The sequence below is a fragment of the Solea solea genome, chromosome 10 (assembly GCF_958295425.1).
Source record: "Solea solea chromosome 10, fSolSol10.1, whole genome shotgun sequence".
NCBI lineage: Eukaryota > Metazoa > Chordata > Actinopteri > Pleuronectiformes > Soleidae > Solea > Solea solea.
Window position 1 is genome coordinate 18,915,342 of NC_081143.1, and position 24,634 is coordinate 18,939,975.

At 40.0% G+C, this 24,634-nt stretch overlaps 2 protein-coding genes across 2 annotated transcripts in view; one reads left to right on the plus strand and one right to left on the minus strand.

The window, feature by feature from the left end:
- Nucleotides 1-2,784: 2,784 nt before the first annotated feature.
- On the minus strand, nucleotides 2,785-7,256 carry psmd12 (proteasome 26S subunit, non-ATPase 12). The gene is made up of 11 exons (XM_058639528.1): nucleotides 7,054-7,256; nucleotides 6,627-6,686; nucleotides 6,043-6,171; nucleotides 5,808-5,915; nucleotides 5,279-5,383; nucleotides 4,887-5,036; nucleotides 4,579-4,713; nucleotides 4,228-4,340; nucleotides 3,753-3,927; nucleotides 3,467-3,544; nucleotides 2,785-3,205 (listed from the first exon to the last, which is right to left on the minus strand). The coding sequence occupies exons 1-11, from the start codon at nucleotides 7,159-7,161 to the stop codon at nucleotides 2,996-2,998; spliced, it is 1,371 nt and encodes a 456-aa protein (XP_058495511.1). The 5' UTR covers nucleotides 7,162-7,256; the 3' UTR covers nucleotides 2,785-2,995.
- Nucleotides 7,257-11,968: 4,712 nt separating this feature from the next.
- The window catches only part of LOC131466956 (cytoplasmic phosphatidylinositol transfer protein 1-like), a 59,856-nt gene continuing 47,190 nt past the window's right edge, over nucleotides 11,969-24,634 (plus strand). Inside the window, exon 1 of the mRNA XM_058640594.1 lies at nucleotides 11,969-12,289. Within this exon, the coding sequence (XP_058496577.1) occupies nucleotides 12,242-12,289 (48 nt within the window). The 5' untranslated portion in view covers nucleotides 11,969-12,241. The remainder of the gene's footprint in view (nucleotides 12,290-24,634) is intronic.

A 24,634-nucleotide genomic window follows, 5' to 3' on the forward strand; every position in this document is an offset into this window, starting at 1 on the left:
TGGGATGTACAGCTCTGAAGGTTGAGAGGACTGCTGTGTGTGTGTGCGTGCGTGCATGTGTGCGTGCGTATTCGTATATGTGTGTGTGTGTGTTACATGTTGTTTGTTAGATTAGCCCGAATTCTACTAAGCATTCTTATTCTTATAAACAACTATAAACTTGTGATTATCTGAAAGGATTGTGCTTATTGTTAGTATAGGGCAGAGGTCTCAAACTCGCGGCCCAGGCCACATGCGGCGGCCCTCTGATTGATGTAATTTATCAGATATAAATTATTTTTGCTCTTTCTATGAATAGATTAGTTTTGCATCCTACATACGTTTTCATAATGAGCTATATGTTATTCGAAATCAAAACAAACACTTTTATTTTGAAATTCTGTGAAATATCGTCAGTATCCCCTACCGAACAGTCACGTTTTCTAAAAGTTTGACCTTTTTTTTTTTTAACTTGACTGGCCTGACTGACCAGACTAGATGTTCAGTGGCCCCCGGGTCATTTGAGTTTGAGACCCCTGGTATAGTCCTTCTTCCAGACATATGGATTCAAAAAAAAGGCTGGGGTACCCCTGAGCAAGGTACCCAACTCCCAATGCTCCCCGGGCGCTACTCAGTGTGGCAGCCCACTGCTCCTAATTCTAGGATGGGTCAAAATGCAGAGGAATACTTTCCCTAAGGGGATTAATAAAATTAAACTTTAACTTTAAACTTTCTTCCACTGTTGCATATATGTGTGTATATATATACACAGTATATATACACAGTATATACATATATATATAGAGAGAGAGAGCGAGATGTAAGTAGTGTGAATTAGTATTGTATCTGCTCTCATTATTCTTTTTTATTATCATCATCATCATCTTTTTCTTTTAATTTCACTTTTTGGGCCTAGCTAGACTTGAAAACTTACCAAACTTTCTGTAAACTTTGTGAGTTTTAGTGCAATCCAGTAATTTTAAGGAATTATAGTTAGCCACATAGCAAGCTTCCACCCAGACAGACTCCACCCTCACCTTCCTTTGATCTTCTTTCTGTTACTCATTGAGCACACTTTTGAGGGCCTTGCCATGCACAAGTACTCCCCAAACTTGTGTGTGCACACCAAGACCTTCAAGAATTGTGATGAATGGGTTTTAGGGTGATCCAATCAATTTTGCAGGAATTATATTAAAAAACCCATTTTCACTTGTTGTGTTTTCACTAGCCACACAGTAGGCTTCCGCCCAGACAGACACTACCTCCAATGTTCTTTGATCTGTATGCTGATTACTGTGGCCAAAGGTTTGTCTGCAGGAATAGCACACATCAGATTTCCCCTCCATCTATGCTTTTTGATCTTATGATGATAACCTGCAAAGCCAGTCATTGTGCCACCTACTAGAGACAGGACAGTTTCAGGGACAAACAGTTGATTTACATGAAGCTTTCATGTCTACAACCAAATAACCATAATAATAATATAATAATAAAAAACTTTATTTATATAGTACTTTTTCAAATAATGAATTTTACAAAGTGCATAACAGTCTAATCAAACCTATTCAAATATTTCAAGGCATTTTGCCTGATAAGGCAAAGGAAAAAATAACTCTGACCACTCTCTGTCAGAACCAGACTCAAAGATGTGCAGCCATCTGCCTCAGCTGGTTGGGGTGAATGGAAAATAGAGGAAAGAGGAGAGATGGGGACAGAAATGGACAAGAGAAAAAAGAGAGGAGTAACAAGGATAGATGAGCGGTGTAGCCAACAAAAACATATGAACAAAGAATAAAAGTATGTAAAAATAGGACAAACAGGAGAAAACCAGGGAACAGGAACCAACAGCAAGAGAACAAAACAACAATAATATACAAACAACATGAACAAAACAATACAACAACAAAATAGGCAAGCTGGAACAGAAAATAAAACCAAAAAGGTAAAAATGGCACAAGGAAAGATGGGAAACAACAGAGGAGTGAGAGGGCAGTGACAGAGAGAGACCAGGAGCAGAAGTATATGAGAGGGAGAGAACAATTAGCAGAGGATGATTGTGCAATGAGGCCATGGTGTCTTACCCAATTGATGTTAAAAGCAAGTGAGAAGAGAAATATCTTAAGAAGACTTTTGAATTGCTCAAGGGTCTGGGCAGCTCTCTCATGTAAAGGAAGGCTGTTCACAAAAAAGGGTCCATCTCCTGTTTTTTAGTCATGATCTAGGCACGGGTGAGAGCAGCTGGTCAGCTGACCTCAGAGCTATGCCTGGAGTATGAGTCTGTGGCCTATTAGCTTTACAGATACAGGCATATGCAATATCTGTAAACCATGACAGAATTTTTCAGGGTTGCATTTTTATTTTTGAGATTAAACGTTGAGATACTATGGTGGAGAACTGAAGAACAAAGTAATATTAGGGATACTTCCCATTGTCACTTCTTTTTAATGATGCTCTGGTTATTTCCCCGTCATCACATTATGAGTAAACACTTCCTTAATATTATTTCTCAAAACAACCTTTTTATATCAGGAAAAATACTTAAGATCAGTAACAGCAGACATATGGATTCAATTCAGTTGACTGAGTTATCACATTGCACTGACTCAGAACATTAACCTATTCTGCATATGATGTACTGCAGAGACGTGTATGAGAAAACACAGACTGTATGCCAGTCCCCATACAATTATTCGCTATATGTCATAAGTTTATTGTTCACATTCAGTTTGCCTTTTAATGATATATTGGCTATACAATCATAAATGCTAATTTGAAGCTAACACACTCAGAAGGATGAGAATGGAGTCCAGGTGCTAAAGTGTTTATTTACCAGACAGTAAAAAATGAACAACGTTGGGGTGCTGTGTTTGGGTTGCACACTTTTTTCTCCAATTATATGACATTGGAATAATGTTGCATATACAGTCTGCCAATGAATTGTATATTCAAAAGGATTTCCACACAAGAAAAAAAAACAAATTTGGGCCAAAACAAAAACAAACATATTATTCCTGTTTCACTGCAAGTTGTGGATCATCTCTTCCTTGGCAATGAGATGGGTGGTCTTGTTGACCAGAGACATGAGAGAGTTGAGTTTGTGCGACCAGTCATTGAGCAGGTCGTTGGGGTCTTTTGGCCTCTGAAAGTTGATGATGCCAGCCAACCGGTCCACCTTGGCATAGATGGTCTTGTTTACAACTAGGCTGGAGAGGAACTCCTCAGATTCCTGGCAAAATAATTGAGCAGACAGATATCAGGCTTTTGTCTTAACATTTTCTTCAGTCAGTCTAAATCTCTAGAAGTATATCTTAAAGTCATATAGCTGCATTAAGAAACATCTAATTTGACAATGGCCCATAAACCCCCAAAATAGGACATTTAACTATTTTCTATGATAAAACATTCACATCTTCAAAGCAAATCTGTTTTCTTTGCAGTTAGTTTGAGCTTCCCTTTGCATGAATTACGAAGTAAAAGTGTTGCTTACATCAATGGAGAGGTCAAGGAGGTCAGCCATCCTCTTCATTGTGATTCTGGTGTAATATTTGGCCATTATTCTTATGTTCTGTGGGAAAAGAGAGGCCATGATTATAAACATCTCTGCAGCAGGATACATATTACCACAAATTTGCATATTTTTGCAAATTGCAGTGGCTAGTCCCCTCGCACGTATTTTTAATCAATGCATCATTTTTTGAACCCCTTCACCTCAATCATTTAGAAAAGTTTTATTTCCTGACATTTAAAACAGATTTCATGTCCAATGAACTTACATGCTCCACCACTCTGTTCTTCAGATCCTTCCACCTTTTCTCCCCTTCTTCTGAGTAAGAGAAGACATCTGTGGCAGGGCTGTCAGTTGAGCCCTCTCTCAACTCCTTCCCATAATCCTCCACTAGAGAAGCCCAGCGCATCAGCTCCATTGTGGTAAACTGCTTTAGCAGGTCCCTGGAAATACAGGAAGCATACATGCAAACATTTTTATGATGTTCACAAATTCCTATAGGTGGTCATGCATGAGATTTCTTACGATCGCTATGATCAATTTCCCCCGAGTGGCCAACATACACACAAATGATATGGTGGGAAAAATTAAAACGACTAGCCTACTGGCTAGAATGTGAATAATATTGGCAATGACTATCAATTAAGATGACCGTGGGCCCAGATCACATTCAGTGGCTTAACCAGTAAATTTAGGGTGAAACCTAAAGTTCAATGAAGTGTACCTTACAAAGTATGCCTTACTTGTATTTGGGGATTTCCTCCAGTTTCTTGTTTGTGTTGATTCGGTGCACAAGGTCTGATTGCTCATTATCGTAAGGTGAAAGAATCACGTACAGAACCACACTTTTCAGGGCCTGAAACATAAATGTATCAATTGCTTTTCAAGTGACATTCAACAAGCAAAATAAATGGATGGAACAGATAGATATAGATATATATATATATATATACACACATATACACATACATACATATATACACACATTCATTGTCATATTCTTTTCCTTTGCAAATACTCTATTGTAAACAAACAAAACGGTGCACACTACTGTATTATTAACTCTTTTCTGAATACAGAAGAAGCTTGTGTACCTGTTGCCACTTGCTGCTGTCCTCCAAGATGCAGGGAGTATCATAAATGGCCCAGTAGTGTTTGCAGATAGACAAATAGGAGCCCTCGTGCTGATCCACCTGAATCATCAGGTTGTAATACTTAAGCTTTAACTCCTAAAATGCCCCGAGAGACAAAAGGGAAGGGTTAATGTCCAGCAACACAAACCTGTTGTAGATGTATGATATGAACATGCAGGGAGGTCACCACATGCTTTTCAAAAGTTTTTCAAATTGTGGGAGAATACAGCCGTATTTGACTCACACTTACTTCATGGCATTTTTCTTACCTCTGAGCCCTCCTCTTTGAAAAATTTGGTGTTTATTTTCTTGCTGATGATTTGGGTACGAATGTAATCCTTAACAGCAATGCAAAGCCTCATCTGTTCCAAGATAAACTCTGCCTTCTCCTTTTTCTCCATAGAGCCATATGTCTCCACCTGAGTATTGACAAAAAAAAGTACAATGCAAATTTGTGCTTTTTTTTTTTACACACATAAAATATGGTGATGAAATAAATTTATCAACATGCCTAAATTGATTCCCCTCCCGAAGAATCAAACTAGTTCAAACCTTGTAACTTATTATTATATTATGTTATATTATATGTTATATATATTATGTTATATCATATTAACTAAATCTTCATCTTACAAAAGACAGACAATTTTATCAGTTTTACCTGCAGTTCCTGCAGAATGGCAGCAGCCTCTTTCACCTCTCCATTCTGCTCCTTGATACCAGCCAAGGTCTTTGTCAGCCTGGCACGTTCAATCTCTACATAGATCTGTGGGGAGGACATGTTTAGATGGCAGACAAAACCTGTCTTTCTCACACACACTTCCCTTTATATATCTCTCTATCCTTGCATTTTTATGCCAGAGACAGATGCATCTAAAAAATACTGTCAGAAGCATCGCTATTTGTTGTTGGAATACAAACTGGAGCAGGACATCTACTTGCAATACAGGACATGCATACTCCATTATATCCCTTTAACTGTTATCGTAGCAACACTGTTGTTAATTCTAAGTGGTATTAAAAAGGTCTTAAATGTTATTAGGGAACCCTGGTAGTACCCTGACAGAAGAAACATGGGAGCTTCCAACATTTAATAAAAAAATTCCTGGAAATGTTCTAAAATGCCCCCCAAAACAAATGTGTTGTTGTCTGCAGTTTACAGCACTGTGTAAAACAAACATATTTCAGACCTTGCCAGCAGTCACAGTGCGAAGTGTGTCGATGAGTCTCAGCTTGATGGTCAGATCAGTCATGGAGTCCACGTATTTATAACATTCTTGAACCATTTTGGCAACAGCCTGAAGAGACAGACAGCACAACATAGAACGGTTTGTCTATTGTATAATGAAACCTGACAAATATATTAATGCAGCAAACCTTGTTTGTATTATGTCTTCTCAAATTAGTTTGCTGTTTTTATCTCACCTGTTTGAGCTGACTCCTCCTTTTCGTTAGCAACATGATGTTTTCATTCAGGGCATCCCAGTCCTTAGCCTCATGGCACATCTGAACCACAGCCACCAGTATTCTGGAGGTAGACACCATGTCTGATGCCTAAACAAGTGTTGAGAGCAAACAAGTAAACACACAGGGTAGACTATAATGTACACTAATAATACAATAATATCCAATACCTTTGACATTGACACATCTGTAAAAAAATTTATGACACATTATAAATAAACATTTAATTATAAACATGACAATACCTTGCTTTATTGCTCAAGGAAACCAGCTTTAAAAAACGTGTTTAATGATATCACGTTTGTTCATTTAATGAGCAGAAAAGCAGAATACAAGGAATTTTCTACTGTAAGATCTATTTACAGTAGATCAATCAAAGAGCCAGATAATACATTAAAATGTGTGGTAATGGTTTAAGTTGTAATGCACTGTTTAGTGGAGGGACTGAGAATTAATGACAAAAGTATTATATTCTCATTTGGGGCTTAACTTCCTTATTTATTATGAGGGAACCAAAACAAGCTGCCCCACATTGACATACTTACTGTTCTAGTTTGCTTCTCCAATGACAACAAGCTCTCAATGGCCTCCTGCAGTTTCCCCTCCTGCAGTGGGAAAATACAAATAATAATGCATCAGTCATATTCATTTCTTATATTCAATAACAAATTAACTCTACACTTTCCTTGTATCGGGAAACACAGTATTACAGGCACTTTGCGTGACTAGCAGATTAGCTTCGTTGCCTGAAAACAAGACTGTTAGTATGCTAGCTAGTTTCGTTAAAAAGACGCACGCGAGTGAAAACAAACAAATGACCGTTAAAAATAGGTCAACGTTCGCGACGAACAGTTAAGAAAATAATAGTTGCATGTAGCTAATAAAGTAAGAGTGTGTTAGCCTAGCAGCTAATAGGGTAACCCTGGTGCACCATGACTCAGCCGGCTAGGGCCTTTTTCATGCTTTGCTTACTTTAGCCATTTTCTCGCATTCCGGGAGGCGCTGGTCCACAGTTGAACTGTAGTCCACCTCCATCTTCACAATCTTGCCATCGGATCTTTCAGATCGGTCCTCGGACATGTTTGCGGTGTAAGGCGATGATAATGTGCGGAGGTTTTCTTTGCTCACACTGCGGAACTCAGGCGATCACTATTTTGCTTGTCAAAGGAACGACTCAGCGAGGTAACCAATCAGCGGTGAGAGAGAAACAACTGCCCCAGGCGCCTGAAGGACCCAATGAGGACCCACAGCTTAATCGTAAAATGTTTAGTATTTATTAATTACAATATCACAATTTAAGATCAATAAAATATATCAGTAGAATATCAGAGGTAGAACATCTTAAAGTGAATTTAATGCTCATTTTTAATGTGATACTCTTTACTTACCTGTAATCAATGCCAATTAGTGTAATTTTACAGGCAGTTTAACTTATTTCGAGAACTTAAATTAAAAATTCTTCTCGGTCATTTAAGATCCAAATCTGTGTTTAGAAGACACCATTATAAGAGATAAAGAGAGACATAAAAGTCGGAATTATAAGAAACTAATCAGAGATTAAAGTCACGCAGCATTCTGCTAACTACAGAATGTTAAGTACACTACTTGATTCAAAAGTGACAGCTCTAAACCACTCCATACAACATAGAGATGTAATTGTCACCTTTAAAGTCTGATTCAATTCCTTTCCTCATGTAACAAGAGCTACATTATTTTAGTGACTATGAGAATGTGTGACAAAACTGCCAAATTGTATTCAACATTGTCACAATGAAGAAATAATCACTAAGACATTTTTAGGTGAAGTGGACTGAAATAAAATTTGCTCCATTTACTCTGACTGTCCGCCATTGTGTGAGCTGTAATGCAGACTGATCAGTTGATTTACACATTTAATCCATGCACCAGTCTCTGACACTCATTTTAATGTGATGCAGGTTTCATCTGATAATCAGGCTTTGGAACCAAGTATTTTGAATCTAAAGTAGATAGCATAGGTTGTAATACCAGATTTTCCCTACTGCAATCAACACATTTTTTCATAGAAATGTTTTATGTAAGTGACCATTACCATGGACAAGGAAGCATCAACAAACATAATAGGCTGACAATAATATCACAAGACAGCATGCAATACTTGAACTTTAAAACGTGGAGTGCAATGAATGAAGACCTTTGTGAATGGACAGGAGCATATGAATGAACACAGCGCAATGACTTTACTCCTCCAGTAGGTGTCCCCTTAATGCCTACATTCCTGACTGTAACAAGTAATGTGTTTTTAATCTCAGCCGATGTAGACAGACAGTAAGTGATATGCTTCACACTGTTTCCTCGTTTTCATGTTTCACCTTTAGAAAAGTGGGCAGAGGTAAACCTATTTGGCTATTTCAGCGCTTACTGCCACAACCCAGCAACCTAGATAACATCAGCATATGTTCTCCTCTCTAATCACCACAGACCTGAAAATAGTTAGGTCATCACTACATATGGTTAGCTGCTTCAAAGATACCACTCACAACACGAGAGCCTGTTACTGCCCCGTGGCCTATATGGTTTTTACATTAAACACAGACTATCAGACATGAACCAACCATCCTGAAAATTTTAAAAGCAATTTCTTGTGGAAAATGAATGACAACTCATGTATCTCATGTCTGACAGATCTTTTTTGGCAGAACTTCTATTGAACAGTTGATTATAATGATGCAGGCAGGTTCTGGCCGGGTCTCAGGCTGGAATTAAGCAATGGATGTTGCAGTTAGGCATGTTTTCCCTGTGTGTACATGGGTTTTCTCCGGGTTCTCCACTTTCCTCTCACAGTCCAAAAACATGCATGGTTGTTTGTCTCTATATGTGGCCCTGTGACAGACTGGCGACCTGTCCAGGGTCCATTATGTTTAGTATTGGCACAAACGGAACCCCAAACGGAATAGGCCCTAGACTATTATCTTATGGGCCAAAAAACAATTCTATTGCATGCTGGATAAGACCCACGGGCCTTGAGTTTGACATATCTTAAGTTCAGTGTATGAGCAGCCATGTGACTCTATTATAAGGCTGTGTTGTACACATAAAGTGTGTATGAAGAGTCCGAACATCCAATGAAACTCATGATGCAGATAACAGGTCTGAACTCATTGTATCTTGGGGTGTGTCCCCCCTTCTCTCTTTGAGTTACATATTCAGCATGTGAAATAGATTAGCCACTGTCTCTTCCTGTCAGACACATCACTGACCATTTCCTGCCTCGAAGTGGAGCAGGGGGGCTTTGCTTACCCAGCAGGTTTGTTATATGAAGACCCCCAAACATATTTTAAGGCTGAAAGTCAGCATTTATCTCCCAAAAGTCTGATTTCAAACCTCACAGGATTTACAGGATTTATAGCTGGTACCAGAATAAATGTGTCACTGCCCAAATTTAAACTGTCCCGCCTCAGAATGGAGAGAGGACGTGACAGAGGGTGAGACAGATGTGGGGTTGGTGCAGTGATGTTTCCTGTGCTGTGGGCTGTGGCTCTCACTGCTGTGTCGCCTCGTATTTCAGCGGAGGAAATACGGGGGCTGCTCTTTAACCGCTTCAACTTTCCGACAGCTCAGCTTTTGCAACTAAGAAGTGGGAGAAAAGCAGACCCTCATTTCCCTTCTAATCTATTCAAATACTTATTATTAAAAATAAATAAATACAACATGTATTCAGTGGTAATTATGCAACCTTAACTGTAACTAAGGTATTTAAAAAAAATTAAAAAAACAACAAGAAGCATCGCTTTAAGCAAAACATTTTTTTTTCTGCATGTTTGGACATTTGGGCTGATTACAGCGTGTGCAGCCAAACGGCATGAAGCAATTGCACATGCGGTCAAATAGTTTTCAAAATAAAAGACGAAGCAAACATCAATTGTGGGGAAAGAAAAATGGAATGAAGTGTTGATGATCAAAGTCTGTCAGAATAAAACCAAAATAAAACTACTAATATGATTATATTTATATTAATATTACAGCACTACAGGCATCACAACAATTCATATATAGCACTGTTGGCTCACAGCAAGAAGGTTGTTGGGTTGTTCAGGTTCAGCATATGTTTTTTCTGTGTAAAGTTTGCATGTTCTCCCTGTGTGTCTGTGTGTGTGTGTGTGTAAGGTTAATTTGACTCTCTAAACTGACAGTAGGTGTGAGTTAATGGTTTTTCGTCTCTGTATGTATGCCCAGCGATGGACTGGCGACCTGTTCAGGGTGTAACCCGCCTTTCACCATCTATTCGTGGGGATTGCTCCAGCTCCCCTGCGACCATCATGTGGAGGATAAAGTGACAGACAATGAATGAACAATAATAATAACAACAATAATAATAATAACAACAACAACAATAATAATAACAACAACAATAATAATAATAATAATAATAATTTTGTTTGTCCATAGATGGGTAACTTTGTCTTTGGCTAGATGGGTTCATTGAAAAACACATCACAACAAATCCCAACACAATAAATAGATAAATACGAAACAAAAAAAATTAATAACAAAGATTTTTTTTGTTTATAAATGATAAGTAAAAATACACAGAGTGCAGATAAAGGACACTGTTCTAGTATACAGTAGTGTTTTAGAAAATAATAGAGCCATTGCAATTGGTATGAAAGACCTCTTGATGTTGCTGTATAGCAGCGCCTTCCTAAGGGCTATGCAGTTCACTGTCGGCAGAATGGTCCATGTGACCCATGTGTAGACAGTTACAACAACAATGTGTTTTGGATATGACTAACATAAGACACCCACACATCTGTTATTATTTGTAGATCAGATAAGAATCAGAATAACACATACACTACATAACTAAAAAGAAGTTGCATCAAGATTTTTTGTTTCCAACTGGTGGAAGGGCATGGGTGAAAATTGAAAGGGCACTTACTGCGTACCGATGGGGCAGGCGCAACTAGTATATAATTTCCCACATTCTCACACACCTATACGTATATACCTATAAAGGGACATCATTTACAGCACAGCATCACTTTCTATCACAGCACTGAATATCCTTTCAAGGACACCCTTTGGGACACTGTCATGTAGGGGTAGAACTTCATAAAGACACCATTTGCCCAGTAGCCAAGGTTGGTGAATTGTTCCTCACCACCGTCTTGGGATTGGATCAGTGTCATCTGCAGTCATGCTTTTGCGCATTTGAACTCCTCTGTGAGACTTGTGAGGGGCAACTTGAGGACGCCATCTCCATAGAGGCCTATGGTGGTCAGGCATCGAGGAACTCTGAGCCACTTCTTAATGCAAAATGCACTCCTTTATAAACAATACATTTTTTAAACGTATATTTTGCTTTAGAGGCGACAGATGAATGGCAGCCAGTAGGGCATGAGCCACTTCCTCATATTTTAATTACTCTAGAGGGCACTTGAGTGTGTGTCTTGTGACTGTCTTGTGCACACCACTGGGAGGGTGGTGTTATGGTGAAAAGTTAAATGCATTAGTTTAAATAACTAAAATGAATGAATTCATCATGCACGTACGGTGACCTTCCCCTCTTTTTGCACTAATCCCGCATGCTCAGACGACCGTGCCAGAGCTTATGCTAGCATGCTAAATCCAAGAAGACACTTGCAGCAATGTTATGGCAGAAAAGGTGCCAACAACAGGTGTTGGTCGCAAACGAAAGACGGTTTTGGGAAAGCTACTGCCAAGAAAAAGGCTGATGCAGAACGATCCAAGACTAGAGTGAATATCTATGCTGTGTTTGAATGGTGGCAAAAAAAACGGTGGAATGGTGGGGAAAAAAAACCAACACGCTCTTATTTTGAAGTCGCAGAGCCCACGCGTTCCGGTCCTGCTCCGCGCTGTTTGCGTGTGACTTCACGTGTCAGTGTGATAGGAGGGACAGTCCTGAACCGAGCTCATATCTGTTCTGTCGTTCACCACCGCAAAGAGAGAGAGAGAGTTTTTATGTGTCCGCTGGTTCTGATGAACGAAATCAGCCGTGACTCGGAGTGTGTTTCTTAACCCGGGATAACCATCCTCCCACATGCGCTGACACGTCTCCAGATATTACACACATCCCGTCGGGCGGCAGAGGGAGCATTTACTGGGGCTGCGTTGACACACTGTGCAACTCACACACACACTCACAGCAAAGAGGGGGAAGATGTTAATGAAGGAGTACAGGATATGCATGCCACTCACGGTGGAGGAGGTAAGTTTACTCTACGTTTCTACTCTTCTTTGTTTCACCTTCACAATGTCTGCGGTCCGGTGCTGTTCATATGACTCCCGTGTGTGCGGTTCCAGACATGAGGTAACATGAAGTGGACGAAACTAGTCCGTCCCTCCATCTCTCGCTCTCTCTCCGTGTGTGTGAACCATCATCCCGCTGAGCTGAAGTTGACGGTGTACTTTCTCTGTGGTCACAGTTAGAGCTTCAATCCTCCCGCAACACAGTCTGCATGGGTTAGAAAGACAGAAAACAGACCCCACACTTCACATGCTGACCGTTTGTAATAGTTGCTTTCTAACACTTGATTCTTTATTTTCTGTACGCCCTTATTATTTTATTATTTGTTGTAATGTTTCATTTGTAAAGGCTACAGTGCGTAACTTCTTGTGATTTCTGTTTCTGTGGATATTCTTCTTCTGCCTCTGTTTTCGTCTAAGAGAACAGAAACTATGTAATATTATATGTAAGCAGTGGCCTTCACATGAAATAGTACTCTGTCAAACAATTCTACCTGACGAAGGAGTGTTTGTGTATATAGCAGCAGCTCTCTCTGTCTAAACCAGGGTTCTCAAACTCAAATAACCTGGGGGCCACTATTCAGGTCATTAGGGGCCAGTCAAGTGAATTTTTTTTCCAACAAATTACAGTTGTGGGCAATCACTCAAATTCTGCCGCTTTATCCTCCACATGAGGGTCACGGTGGGGCGCTGGTGCCAATCCCAGCTGACATAGGGCCTGAAAGGAGGGGTACACACTGGACAGGTCACCAGTCCCTCACAGGGCCACAAACAACCATCCACTCTTACATGTCCGTTTAAGGCACAGGTAGCAAACTGCTGGCCCATGGCCCATATGTGGCCCCCAAACAGTTACATGCGGCAATCACTCAATATCATGTTATAATGAAAACATGGCCCGTGACCTCTTCAGAATGTAAATATTGTATAGAATGTAATAAATGTATTACATTCAGCAGTAAATTCTATACATTCTTTAAAGCTTATGTATAATTCTATACATAAGCTTTAGTGTTTTAATTGTAGCTGTCCATGTTGTTATTTACTTCATTTCATATTTATTTTTGTTTGTTTATGATATTAATAGATTTATTTTGCGTCATATACATGCTTTTATCGTGAAGTGGGCATCATTCCATATTGAAAACAAAGACTTTTACTTTGAAATTTGTGAAATATTATCACTTATGTCTTTATTTGCAATATCATGATGGACTGTTGTGTTATTCTTTTAAGATCATATTGCTCACTCGCTACCCAACAGTTGTTTTTTCTTCACTTCTCCAGACCGGCCCCCTCCTGACCAGACTAGACGCTCATTGGCCCCCAGTCCATTTGAGTTTGACACCTCTGGTTTAGAGTGTCCAATTTGCCTAAATCTGCATGTTTTTTGATTGTGGGAGGAAACTGGAGAACCCACACACACGGGGAGAACATGCAAACTCCATGCAGGGAGGCCCTTGTTGAGTTGTTGACTTGTTCCACTACACCAACCGCGTGGCCTGCGGTGGGCAATATTACCCTAAAATTATATCACAATATTCCACCATGATAATGCAATAACAATATATTCATGACAATAATTCACAGGATTTCAAAATAAAAGTGTTTGCTTTCATACAGGATGATACATATTTGGTAATAGTAAATGGTCTGTATTTATATAGCACTTTTCTAGTCCTGATGACCACTCAAAACTGCTTTACACTACAGTTTTGCCATTCCCCGAGTTTGAGAGGTCCAAACACTCCTATTAGGTGACGGTCTATTACACGTTCAGTGCAGCCCCCTGTAAGATTAGACCATTGCAATGTTGTAGTTTCACCTCTGTTCTTGATTCAGACTCACTTTCCCTCTCTCTCTCTGAATTACCTTACACTAAAGCCCTGCTGCCCTAATTGCGCATGGTGACACTAACACAGTGCTGAGCGGTTGTGGGGGTTGGGGGGAGGGACTCCTCCGCACTTATGGTGTCTCATGCTGATAGTTGCACTTGTGCAGCCCTCAGCGAAGAATATCAGAGACAAGGGGCCATTGTGTGTATTCTGTCTATTTGTCTGTTTGGTTTCACGACGCGGTCTATATTTAGAAGGTGAAGATTGATGGCCCTCTTGTCCCGGCATGCATACCATACAGCACAACAGCTCCTGTTTCAATTATCACCCATCTAATTGTTTTCTTACTCCTCTCCATGGCCTTAGCTGTTGTGATGCGTGGGTGTTGTAGGTTTTTGAAGGCCGGGACATTGTCAGGTGGAATAATTTCTCTCTGCATGTCTCACAACTGACATGCTGTGATTGTCAGACTCTGAGTTGGAACAAAGGGAGAGACATGAGGGCAGAAAAACTGGGGATTTCAAATCCCACAAAGTGATGTGGACTGAGCTGCATTACTAATGTAGGTCTGTGCATTTGCATTACACCCTTGACAAGAATAGTAAGTTTATTATTCTCTCTGGTTGCCACTAGGCTGCCAGTGTTATATTTTCCGACTTCAATCAGTGAAAGAGGCGTTTCACCACTGACTCATTCTGGTCAGAGTGGAAACACCATCCACTTATACCGCGGTATAACAGGAACAATATGTTTGCAGTTTTACTAGCGTGGACTTTCGGATACCTTTTGAAGTGTGACTGTGTGTGGGTGTAAGTGTGTGTGTTACGCATTTTCTGGTCAGCCCTGTTCTGTTCCTTTACCACATGTCCTTAATGGCCAGAGGAGTTTTGAGAACTTTTTCCACTTCCAGTCGTCTGCTTGTGAGCAGATAACTGTTAATGAGCGGTTCAACCTGCCATCAATTTTGAGCAAATGTACAGTACTGCCATAAAAACATAAAACACACGCTCTCTTTAATTATTATTAATTTAAAAATGAATATTTGAAAATGAAACCAACATTTTTCCATTGCAAGATTTTCACAACTTTTGAATCATGTCACAAAATGAAAAATCAACAACAACTGCTTATCACTTTTACCTGCTGGTGTTAATATAAAAGTGGTTAGTGTTTGTTTAGTGAAACTCAACGCAGATTAGAGTTTGTAAGAATGAGTGATATCTAATTGTGAGGCTGCAAATTGTGACACATGGAGATTACCTTTGCTCACCACTTTCCCAACTGCATTAGGGAACGATGTTGGCCTTTGCTTACCAGAGAGGATCATTTGCATTGTTTTTGAAATGCAAAGCGGAAAATTTGGTTGGTTTGTCAGCTTAGGCTACTGTAGAAACCTCCGAAAAGCAAGGCCTAATGTACACATACTACTATTATTATTATTAGTCTAATCTCATGGGTCTTATATCCATTTTCTTTAAACCATCCGAAGTGGAAATGTGATTGTCGATCACATAGTGAAATACACATATATGAGCAGACACTAAGTAGAGTGATCATCTCATGCACAAATAGACTCTGCCCTTTGCTTCTTGGTGAAGCTCTATTTTGAGGAATCCCAGGAAGCAGGGTGTAATTGTTAGCTGACTGCAGCTCTGACTTGGAAAGAAATCTACTTAATAGACCAGAGGGAAATGTCTGGGAGGCGGTTGTTTCTTTCTGTTTGTCCTTATCATGGCTGCACACATTGTGCTTAATGTCTCCTCAAAGTTGACACGATGTTTCCTGGCCTTCCTTAGGGGAGAGGAAGGCTGTAAAGACTGATGGAATTAAAAGAGGAAGGCTGGAATGGGTGGATGCTCCGTAAAGATGAAGCACGCTAGGTGAGGGGTTGAGGAAAAGGACCAGACAGAGGAAAAGGATGGCAGAGAGGACGGAAAGTGTAGAGGGCGTAGTGGGGTAATGCGGGAAGTTCTGGGATTTTTTCCTTTGAAATTCCCCAGGGTGAGGCAGCAATACACTGTGTGTGTGTGGGGAACGCTTAGATTATGGAGTCATGGGGACACACAAGGTCACATCTTTCTGTGTATTGTCTCTGGGAAGAGATTACAGTCTGCTGCTTGGATGTGTTGCGTCATCATTGCCTTACTACAGCAGATGTTGGACCGGCTATCTGAGCTGTGTTTATACAACGTTAACAAACACCATACACACGGACAAAATTATTTAGCAATATCAGAGGGTAGGAGTTGTTCTGTGAGCCACAGCTTTTTTTGTCGTCATCTTAATCATCTCTTGCCTGTCTGGGTTTGTGCCTGGCATGTCTCTGCTGACTTACCTCAGTTTTTCCTTCCCTCCTTTTCCAAAATTTTATTTATTGGCTACTCCTATTCAAACGACTTTCCTTTTTTTGCAAACGACGCTATAAAATAATTACCACTAGTTCATTTATGTAAAAGGAATTATTCAGCATTGTGTGTGGCATGAAGACATACACACTGTAAACAATGACTGTAGTCTGTGGGTATGAAGCCAATGGGGAAGTGCTTCAAACCTCTATTCTCTTGAATGGCCACCAGGGATCAAGACCTTTGTCCGACTTTTGGGAGTTTATGTTCAGGCGATCTTCAAAAGAGCATGATATCCATTTTGTAAATGATGGTCCTGATAGAGTAAACGGTCAATAAAACAGGGTAAACAGTGTGACTGTCCCCCTTTGCACCTGATCTGTGATCAGATACTGATCAGATAGCACTTCATAGGTGCGATTTACACCTGGTATTAACATATACGTGTCAGGTGTCCACATCATGATCTGATTGCGATCCGATCACCGTGGTCCCTATCTTAGATCATCTCCCCCTCTTCTTCTGCAAAGATTCCCTGCAGCAGACTACAGCATCACATCCTGTTAGCCACATGTGAAGTGACTCACGTAGTTGTTGTGGGTGGAATTGGAGACGCATCAGAGACTCATTGCCTTTTCTGTTCAATGTGGCCACAAGGCGTCTCCGACCACCTCCCGTTGTGGTTTGGCAGATCCGTCCTCAATGCATCTCAGGTGTATTTACACCTGTGGTCAGGCGCTATGTGATTGTAATCAGATTACAGAAAACACATTTTAATGCCAGGGGTAAAAGGGGGGCATTGGCCGTCTCATTAAAAAAAAGTCTCTTCTTGTTTCAAATAACTAAAGTAAAACCTGAGGCCTCTTAATGACATTTTATAAACCACTTCCCTTAAAACTTAAAACTTTGAAGTGATAAAAAGGAGAGAAAACAAGGTGTGTATCGTTTGGTTGTACGGTATGAATTTTTGATCATTGTTTCCTTTCATTGAATTGCCAGATTTTTGGATTGGATTCGACGACACCTGCCCATTTGTTCCGACCAGATTTTTGAATGGGGTTCATCAAGAATTGCCAAGTTATTTCACTGCAACACATTATTCATAAATAAAGTATATGCTAATGCATGTTAACTTTGCTAGCATCTCACTCAGACTCTCCATGGGTCCAGGTCTGCCTGTACTTGTTACACTTATGTATATTCAAGACAAGATTAATTGAGTTTCATCATTCGTCCCCCGGAGGCAGTCCCTTCATATCTTTATTTAATCAGAGGAGTAAAAACACATTGTGGTTCTAGGTGGTTTATTGTCACCCGCAGTTGTTAAGTGTTGCCAGGCAGGCTGGCAGCACAGACACTTTGAAGTCATTACTCCCAACCCCTGTTGTAGTTCCAGTTTCCAGTCATTTGTCGTCGTTTATTGTTTAATAATTAGGGCCAGGTTGACTCAGTGTAACTTGAAATTCCTGTCTGAATAACATCAAACTTCAAGTCAACTTTATTGAAAAGACAAGCTTCTGTGTTTGAGAAATGGTTTAAGAATAAGAAATAATCATTTTTAGTTTTCGGTGCCTTGAGAGTAACTCCGTCCTGTCCTATAAGCTGAGCCATTTATCAACCACTGCACCCATTCCCCCCCCCACTGTCTCTGCTACAGCAGCTCTCACTTACACCTTCCTGTCTGTGGCTGAAGTGCCCTTTTACAAGCTCATGACAAAAATGCTGACGTCACCCAAAATTTAGGCTAACCTGAGTCACCGTGCACCTCCAGCAATAACACACGCCCAGTTCCCGAAACCTGTATTGTCACTGATCACCTATGAATGGTACATTTTCAGTGCGAGTTAAAGTTTGCAATCGCTTTGTCTGTGCAGTAAAAATAGCCCCAAGGCCTTCGTAGAATTGTGCTCATACTTAAAAAAATAACCAGGCTGTATCTGCTGAACAAGGTTTTTTTTTTTTTACTTTCAGGTCTCCATTGCAGAAGGCGAGTCTCATTTTTACATGATCTCTATTGACTCCATTGAAAGGAATCAAGCTGAAATGACACAGTTGTAGCCTTTGGTTCGCTTGGCTGATTGTTGGAGTGTTAACTGTGGCAATAACTGAAGGATTCAGGCACCATCCGACTGTGTTTGTGAATGTTGTCTGAGACCTGTGCTGGTCGTGATGTCTTCTCAGGACGTTGTAAACCCAATGATGTAACCATATTTTATTCCAAAGCTTTGTGTTCTCAGTTAGTTTTTTAGCTGCTTCAAACATTCCAGAGTATATGTGACGTGTAATAGTTGAATAAATGTCTAACAGGTTTCATGTGGACGTCTTCATTAAGTGAGATCCTATCATAACTTTTAAAAAGGGAAGTTGCTTTTTTAGCTAGCGTCTGTCTGAGGAAGTAGATTGGTCTGCACAGAGATGGGTGACTATATAAATGGAAGGATGTTTGGATGAATGGCCGGACGGATGTTGGAAGGACACCTGGGTTGTTATTTTTAAGGCACAAACAACTCTCCAAATCTTAAGTCTAGGCAGAATTTATTAGAGAAAATGAATATCCTATAATGTAGAATGACCCACAGATGCCAGAAAAAAAAAAATCATAGAGTTCACTCACCCAGTGAAATGTAAATTAGTCTCACACCATGATGTGTAAACTGTACAGCTGCATCTGCGGCGCTCATTTTTATCAACACTTGATAATTGTCATGTTGTCATGTTGTCGTGAACCCATGAAGTACTGTAACTCAGTCCCATTTATGTTGCACAAACATCGTTGCAGCCCTTTCTTTATGGAGTGCAGGAACACGGATAAGAAACCTACGTCAGTGTTGGCAATAGTCCAGGTCACTTTTATCACAGTAAAGAAAACAATGTATCAGCGATTGCTGGTTTGTTAAAACCCCTTTTAATAAGGGCTCTTTAACTAGATTGGTTGCCATTGTTCAGTCCCTGAGCATGTTTCCATGACGCCAGCTTTTAATTTTGTGCATCCACAGCCTGGGAGAACTGAAAAGCAGCATGAACTAACAAGCTACAGCTCAGTGTGGACACTGAGGCATCTTTTCAGACAAATGGAACATATTTTTAGACAAGGTAATTAAATAAGACGGTGTCCTTGGAAGGCTGGCTGTTACTGTATTTAGAAAGGTTGATGTAATGAGTTGCAATATAAAGTTATGTAAAGTGCGGAACTCTCCTTTGTTTTCACCATTCGCACAGCAAGGTCAGGGGTTATGGTCAAGTAGACGGAAGCTTGCCAACACATAAAAGACTTCCAGGCTCGGCTCGCAACGTGACGTCATTGTTATTTTGCACTATCCCCGCTGCTACCCATTATTCACTATATTGTTTTCTTCCTTTATGATTGAATCTGTCCCATCCACTCCAGGGTTTGTTTATGAAATAGAGCCTGTTAGATGCTGTTTGTTTCTTTGGTGTCATGGTAAGGTGCAAGGCCTTTGCCATCTGGTATACATGACAATGCTGTGATTCAATCAACTTCCCATTTGCTGCCATTTATTCTTCTAGAGGAAACCATCATGGGTTGTGATGGACCATTATCCATGGATGAGACCTATTCTCATTTCCTAGATGGCGGTGTATATGTGTGTGTGTGTGTGTATGATTGAAAGAGAGGCTGTTTCATAACACAAGAGTTACATTAGATCATCACGCAGTCGCACTCTGGAGTGTCACTTATCGGAGGAATAAATTCTGCTTCTGTATCTTGTACACACCCACACTCTGAGCTGAAGTGTGCATGTTGGTAACTAGGAACTAGCATGTGCACATTAGAGGGCTCATCATCATCATCGACTCATTGTCTGTTCAGTGACGGCACCCCTTTGCAGCTGATGTGTGAGGTGAAACAGTGGTCTCTGTCTGCTGAAAGAGGGTAAAAGCTTTGTGATGTCCTTTTGGAAGTCAGCTTAGGATGAAATGGGAAACAGTGGGTGTGCTACCGGTTCTTCTATTATTTCTGGATATTAGTCGGGGGTAGAAAACTGACCAGCTTGAGTCCAACTCTGGTTGGACTGAAGGTCTTCATGCAGTAATATTTTATCTCCCATACCATTATCTTGGTGTGTTAGTCCAATTCTGAGTCTTAACATGTATGTTAAGACTAACACAACACACGTAAAGGTACTTGGTGAATTGCTGTCTAATTTTGATCAAATAACAGTAATACATTATTTCTGACACACCTGGTAATAGGGCTGCTCGATTATGGAAACAATTTGGGTCAATACTGAAATCACAATTATTTTTAAATGATTACTTGAACTTGAAACAAATGGAATTTATTGCCCGTAAAAAAAGTGGCTCATGAAATTTTAATTGAGCCTTTTGAATTTACATTAAAATAACTGTACATGATTGTATATTGTATCTTTACTCGCATTATAGGCCTACTGTTATAACATCAGTACATAAAACATATGAGCATTAGAGATATAGCTATACTTTCTAATAAGAATTCCTAATGCCATGTCCACATTAAGTTTATCCACTGTGGAAGGCACTTTAGTATGCTGGAGTCTCTTTATGTCAAAGTATATGCATGAAGCGGCCTTGTTTCACCGTGGAGAAAAAGGATATCTCTCTTACCATCTATTTACTTTTTCCTGACATCTGAAGGCTTTTAAATCTATAACTAATGGCTGAACATGGAGAGAGAAAGCAGCTGATTCTGAAGACCAGAGCCACTTTTGGTCTGGACATCTTAATTGAAACTGCTTACTGCTCACTGTGGGCTCATTTGCTTAAACTGAGACTCAGAAACTACCGAAACAGCACACTGAGATAAGAATAACACACTTTGATGTACACCAATGTGACGGAGGACTTTGAAGGAACAGTGTTATATTTACTGTCTGCAATAATTGCAAATAGATGTGTGTATAAAATCACCCAAATATGGTAAAAGTGTGTCAACCTTGGGCAGAACAGCAGAGTTGATGGTCGTATTTGAGAGAGCCTCTTTAAAGTACTTGACATTTGAGACTTTCATGAGCACCTATTATCTTTGTTGTTTATATCAGAGGAGATTCCAAAAGCAGTGGTTAGACAGAGTGCCATTGATGGCGATATGCATTAACTCTCAGGGAAGTAATATGTACAGCCATTAAACGCGGTAGGTGAATTGGCGATATTTTGTTTTGTAGTAGTAACTCTGTGTGGCAACTGGGGCTGCAACAATTAATCCAGTTATTCAATTATTAATATATTACCAAGTTAACCGCCAACTATTTTGATTATTGATTCATCTGCCTGAGTGTTTTCTGTTTTAATTGAAAGCAAAGAGAAAACGGATTAAGCCACCTGACCATGTCTGTAAGTCTGTGATTCATGACAACACTGATTGACGTTTTTCTACAATCAAAAAAGCTACGATTCGAATAATTGAGGAAACAAACCAAACAGATTAATCAATTACGAAAATAGTGGTGTTACAGGATTACTTGTTAAAGCGTGATTTGTGAACAGTTAAAGTAGTTAACTGTTGGCCTCAAGCCTTTGATTAAATATTCTTGCAAGGAAAGGAACATGGCTTTATGGACCTTTGATGTTATAGTTCATTACACAAAGGATACCATGGACACCTTGATATCTTTGACGGCTATGATAGTTTGAGGGATTGGGAGATATACTGGAAAATAGAAAAGAAGCTGTACTAGGTTCGGTGTAAAAAGGTTTGTCACCCTTACTTTTATATTTCTGTTAAATCAATAGATCGTCATTCACAACCTGGAACATCAAGGGAATATTTTTGTGTTGTTGATCCGAAAGAAGCTTGGACATATGCGGATGGAAATGTAACTTGGATGTACGGCAGGTGGAAATAAATGTGCAGACCCTTCACACGACTCTTTCTTGCCTTGGTGATTGAGGAATTGCAACGGTAGCTATGAGTCAAGCCTGTAGGAACCTCCCTCCAGCTAACGACTACGTTTGCCCACAACAAGTGGTGACACTGGAAAAAGGGGACGTGGAATTTGATATAAACACTGATCATTGTGATTGTTGTGAAACCCACTGTACGTCTGACAAATGCACAGCTGTGAATACATGAGTAACAGTAGAGTTTCACACACACACAGCAGCGGACTAGTGTGAAAAGTGTTTTCTTCCTCCTTTTTTTTTCTCTCTCAAATGTTTTGGTGTGGTTTTCCGTGATAACAGGCCTTGATGCTTGCAGCTTGATGTGTTAAATATGTTTGTAACACAAATGTGTGGGTGGATGAAGCCTCGTTCTCTGCACCCATGTGTTTCCACAGTTTATGACTCGGGACCTCTTGCACAACCCACACTGACAGAAGTGAGCCATCAGCTGTGAAGCCCATAGCACGATTGCATGCTAAAGGCTAAACGAATGGATGGATGATTGAAACTGATTGATAGCCCTGTTGCATTATTGAGGTTTCTCTAGCCGTCAGTGCCATCTTACCCTACACAATGACTCCTGCACTTCCATTAATGGCTTTGTGCAAATTCTGGAAATGTACTAAAATTTCAACAACCCCTTATGTGTGTCATGAATAATGGAATGGATTTCTGGCAAAAGCAGATGTTGAGGGATGGGTATGGGTGTGGTACTGTACGCACATTACTTTTAAATGTGGGAGATTTCAATAAAACAAACATAGCACTAAGTGAAAGCAGAGACGTGGTTTTAAAAAAGGGCATATAAGTGCTGTTTGAATTGAAAAAATCATTTACATCACTTTTGCTGTAATAGTTTCTTCACACTTTTGGCTTTTAAATTGATCAAGGTCTTTTTTTAAATTTATTTTTTAAATTCTTTACTTGTTGTTTTAAAGTCCTAACATTATCAACAGCAGGGATACACTATTATGATACTCAGTATTGGTATCGGTCCAATTCTGGTCAAAATTGGTGGATCGACTATTGGAAAAAGAAAAAAAGTAATATCTGATTAAAATCAGCAAACCCTTAATATCACATTGCTGCTACTTCACTAAGCACATGTGGCATCGCCCTCATCTGACCAGAATGTGAGAAGGGGCTACACGTCTCCCACACTGCAGTAATCAGGTCAGCTTTATTAAACCCGAACCCCCACCAAAACCTGAAATAAAGCAACAGCACAACCTATCAGTGGTGAAACGGTCATTGCTGGTGTGAAAAATATTACAAACATTGCATGCAAAAAAAATCCATCTGTTGTATAAAGGCCCTTAAATGGGAAGCTGTTCTAATTAATTTGACAGCCTTTTAAATCAACACAGGTCAGGCTTAAGTATGTGGGCATGTATGCGTCAGTGCCCACAGGACAGAGCGGAAGTGGCTGCCATTCATATGGGGCGCACCTGCTTTTGGATTTTTTTTTTTTCGAAAGTTCCATCCAAATTCTCCTTCCCCATCATGTTACCAAGCACACTCTGACACTCAGGATAAGAATATACTTGTGTGCACTGGTTATCGTGCTGTTCTGCTGTTCTGGTATGACTCCAGCCCACACACAGGTGCAATGCATCTTAGAAGAATGCAGCTACACACACACACACACACACACACACACACACACACTCTAATTTGACTATAGATAGCCATAAGCTTACAGACTTCATTATCATCTCTCGTTTCTATGGTAACTACTGCTATCCATCCCTGCCATTACCCCCATAGCAGAGTGGATTATAGTGATTATAGTGTGAGACCATCCAGGATCACAATCAAAAATAAGAGGCAGTTGATGGTGTCTTGCCTTCTCTCATGCCTGGGGCTTTTTGCATCAATCACAGCCAAACAGTTCATGTTCTATGAAGCAACTTAACTGTAGACGGCTGCGCTGACATTCCAAGTATAACTAATCTGTTGCTTGCGCGTGGAGAGTTACATTTCGATTGGTTGTTTATTCTTATTAGGTGATGCTGTGAGTAAATGCTGTGCAGCAGATTTGACACGCACGTGCTCTATGTGTTCTTGATTTGACATCACAGTGTAGTGAATATGTGTTCGTCACTCAAAAACAGAATGTGCTGTAGCGGCATCACCTTGTCCTCAGAAATAATTTCATTTGCCTGATGATTTGTGGACCGAAAGATTGAAAATACCCATTTTCTCTGTGTGAAATCCTATTCATTTTACTTTTTAGATGTGGAC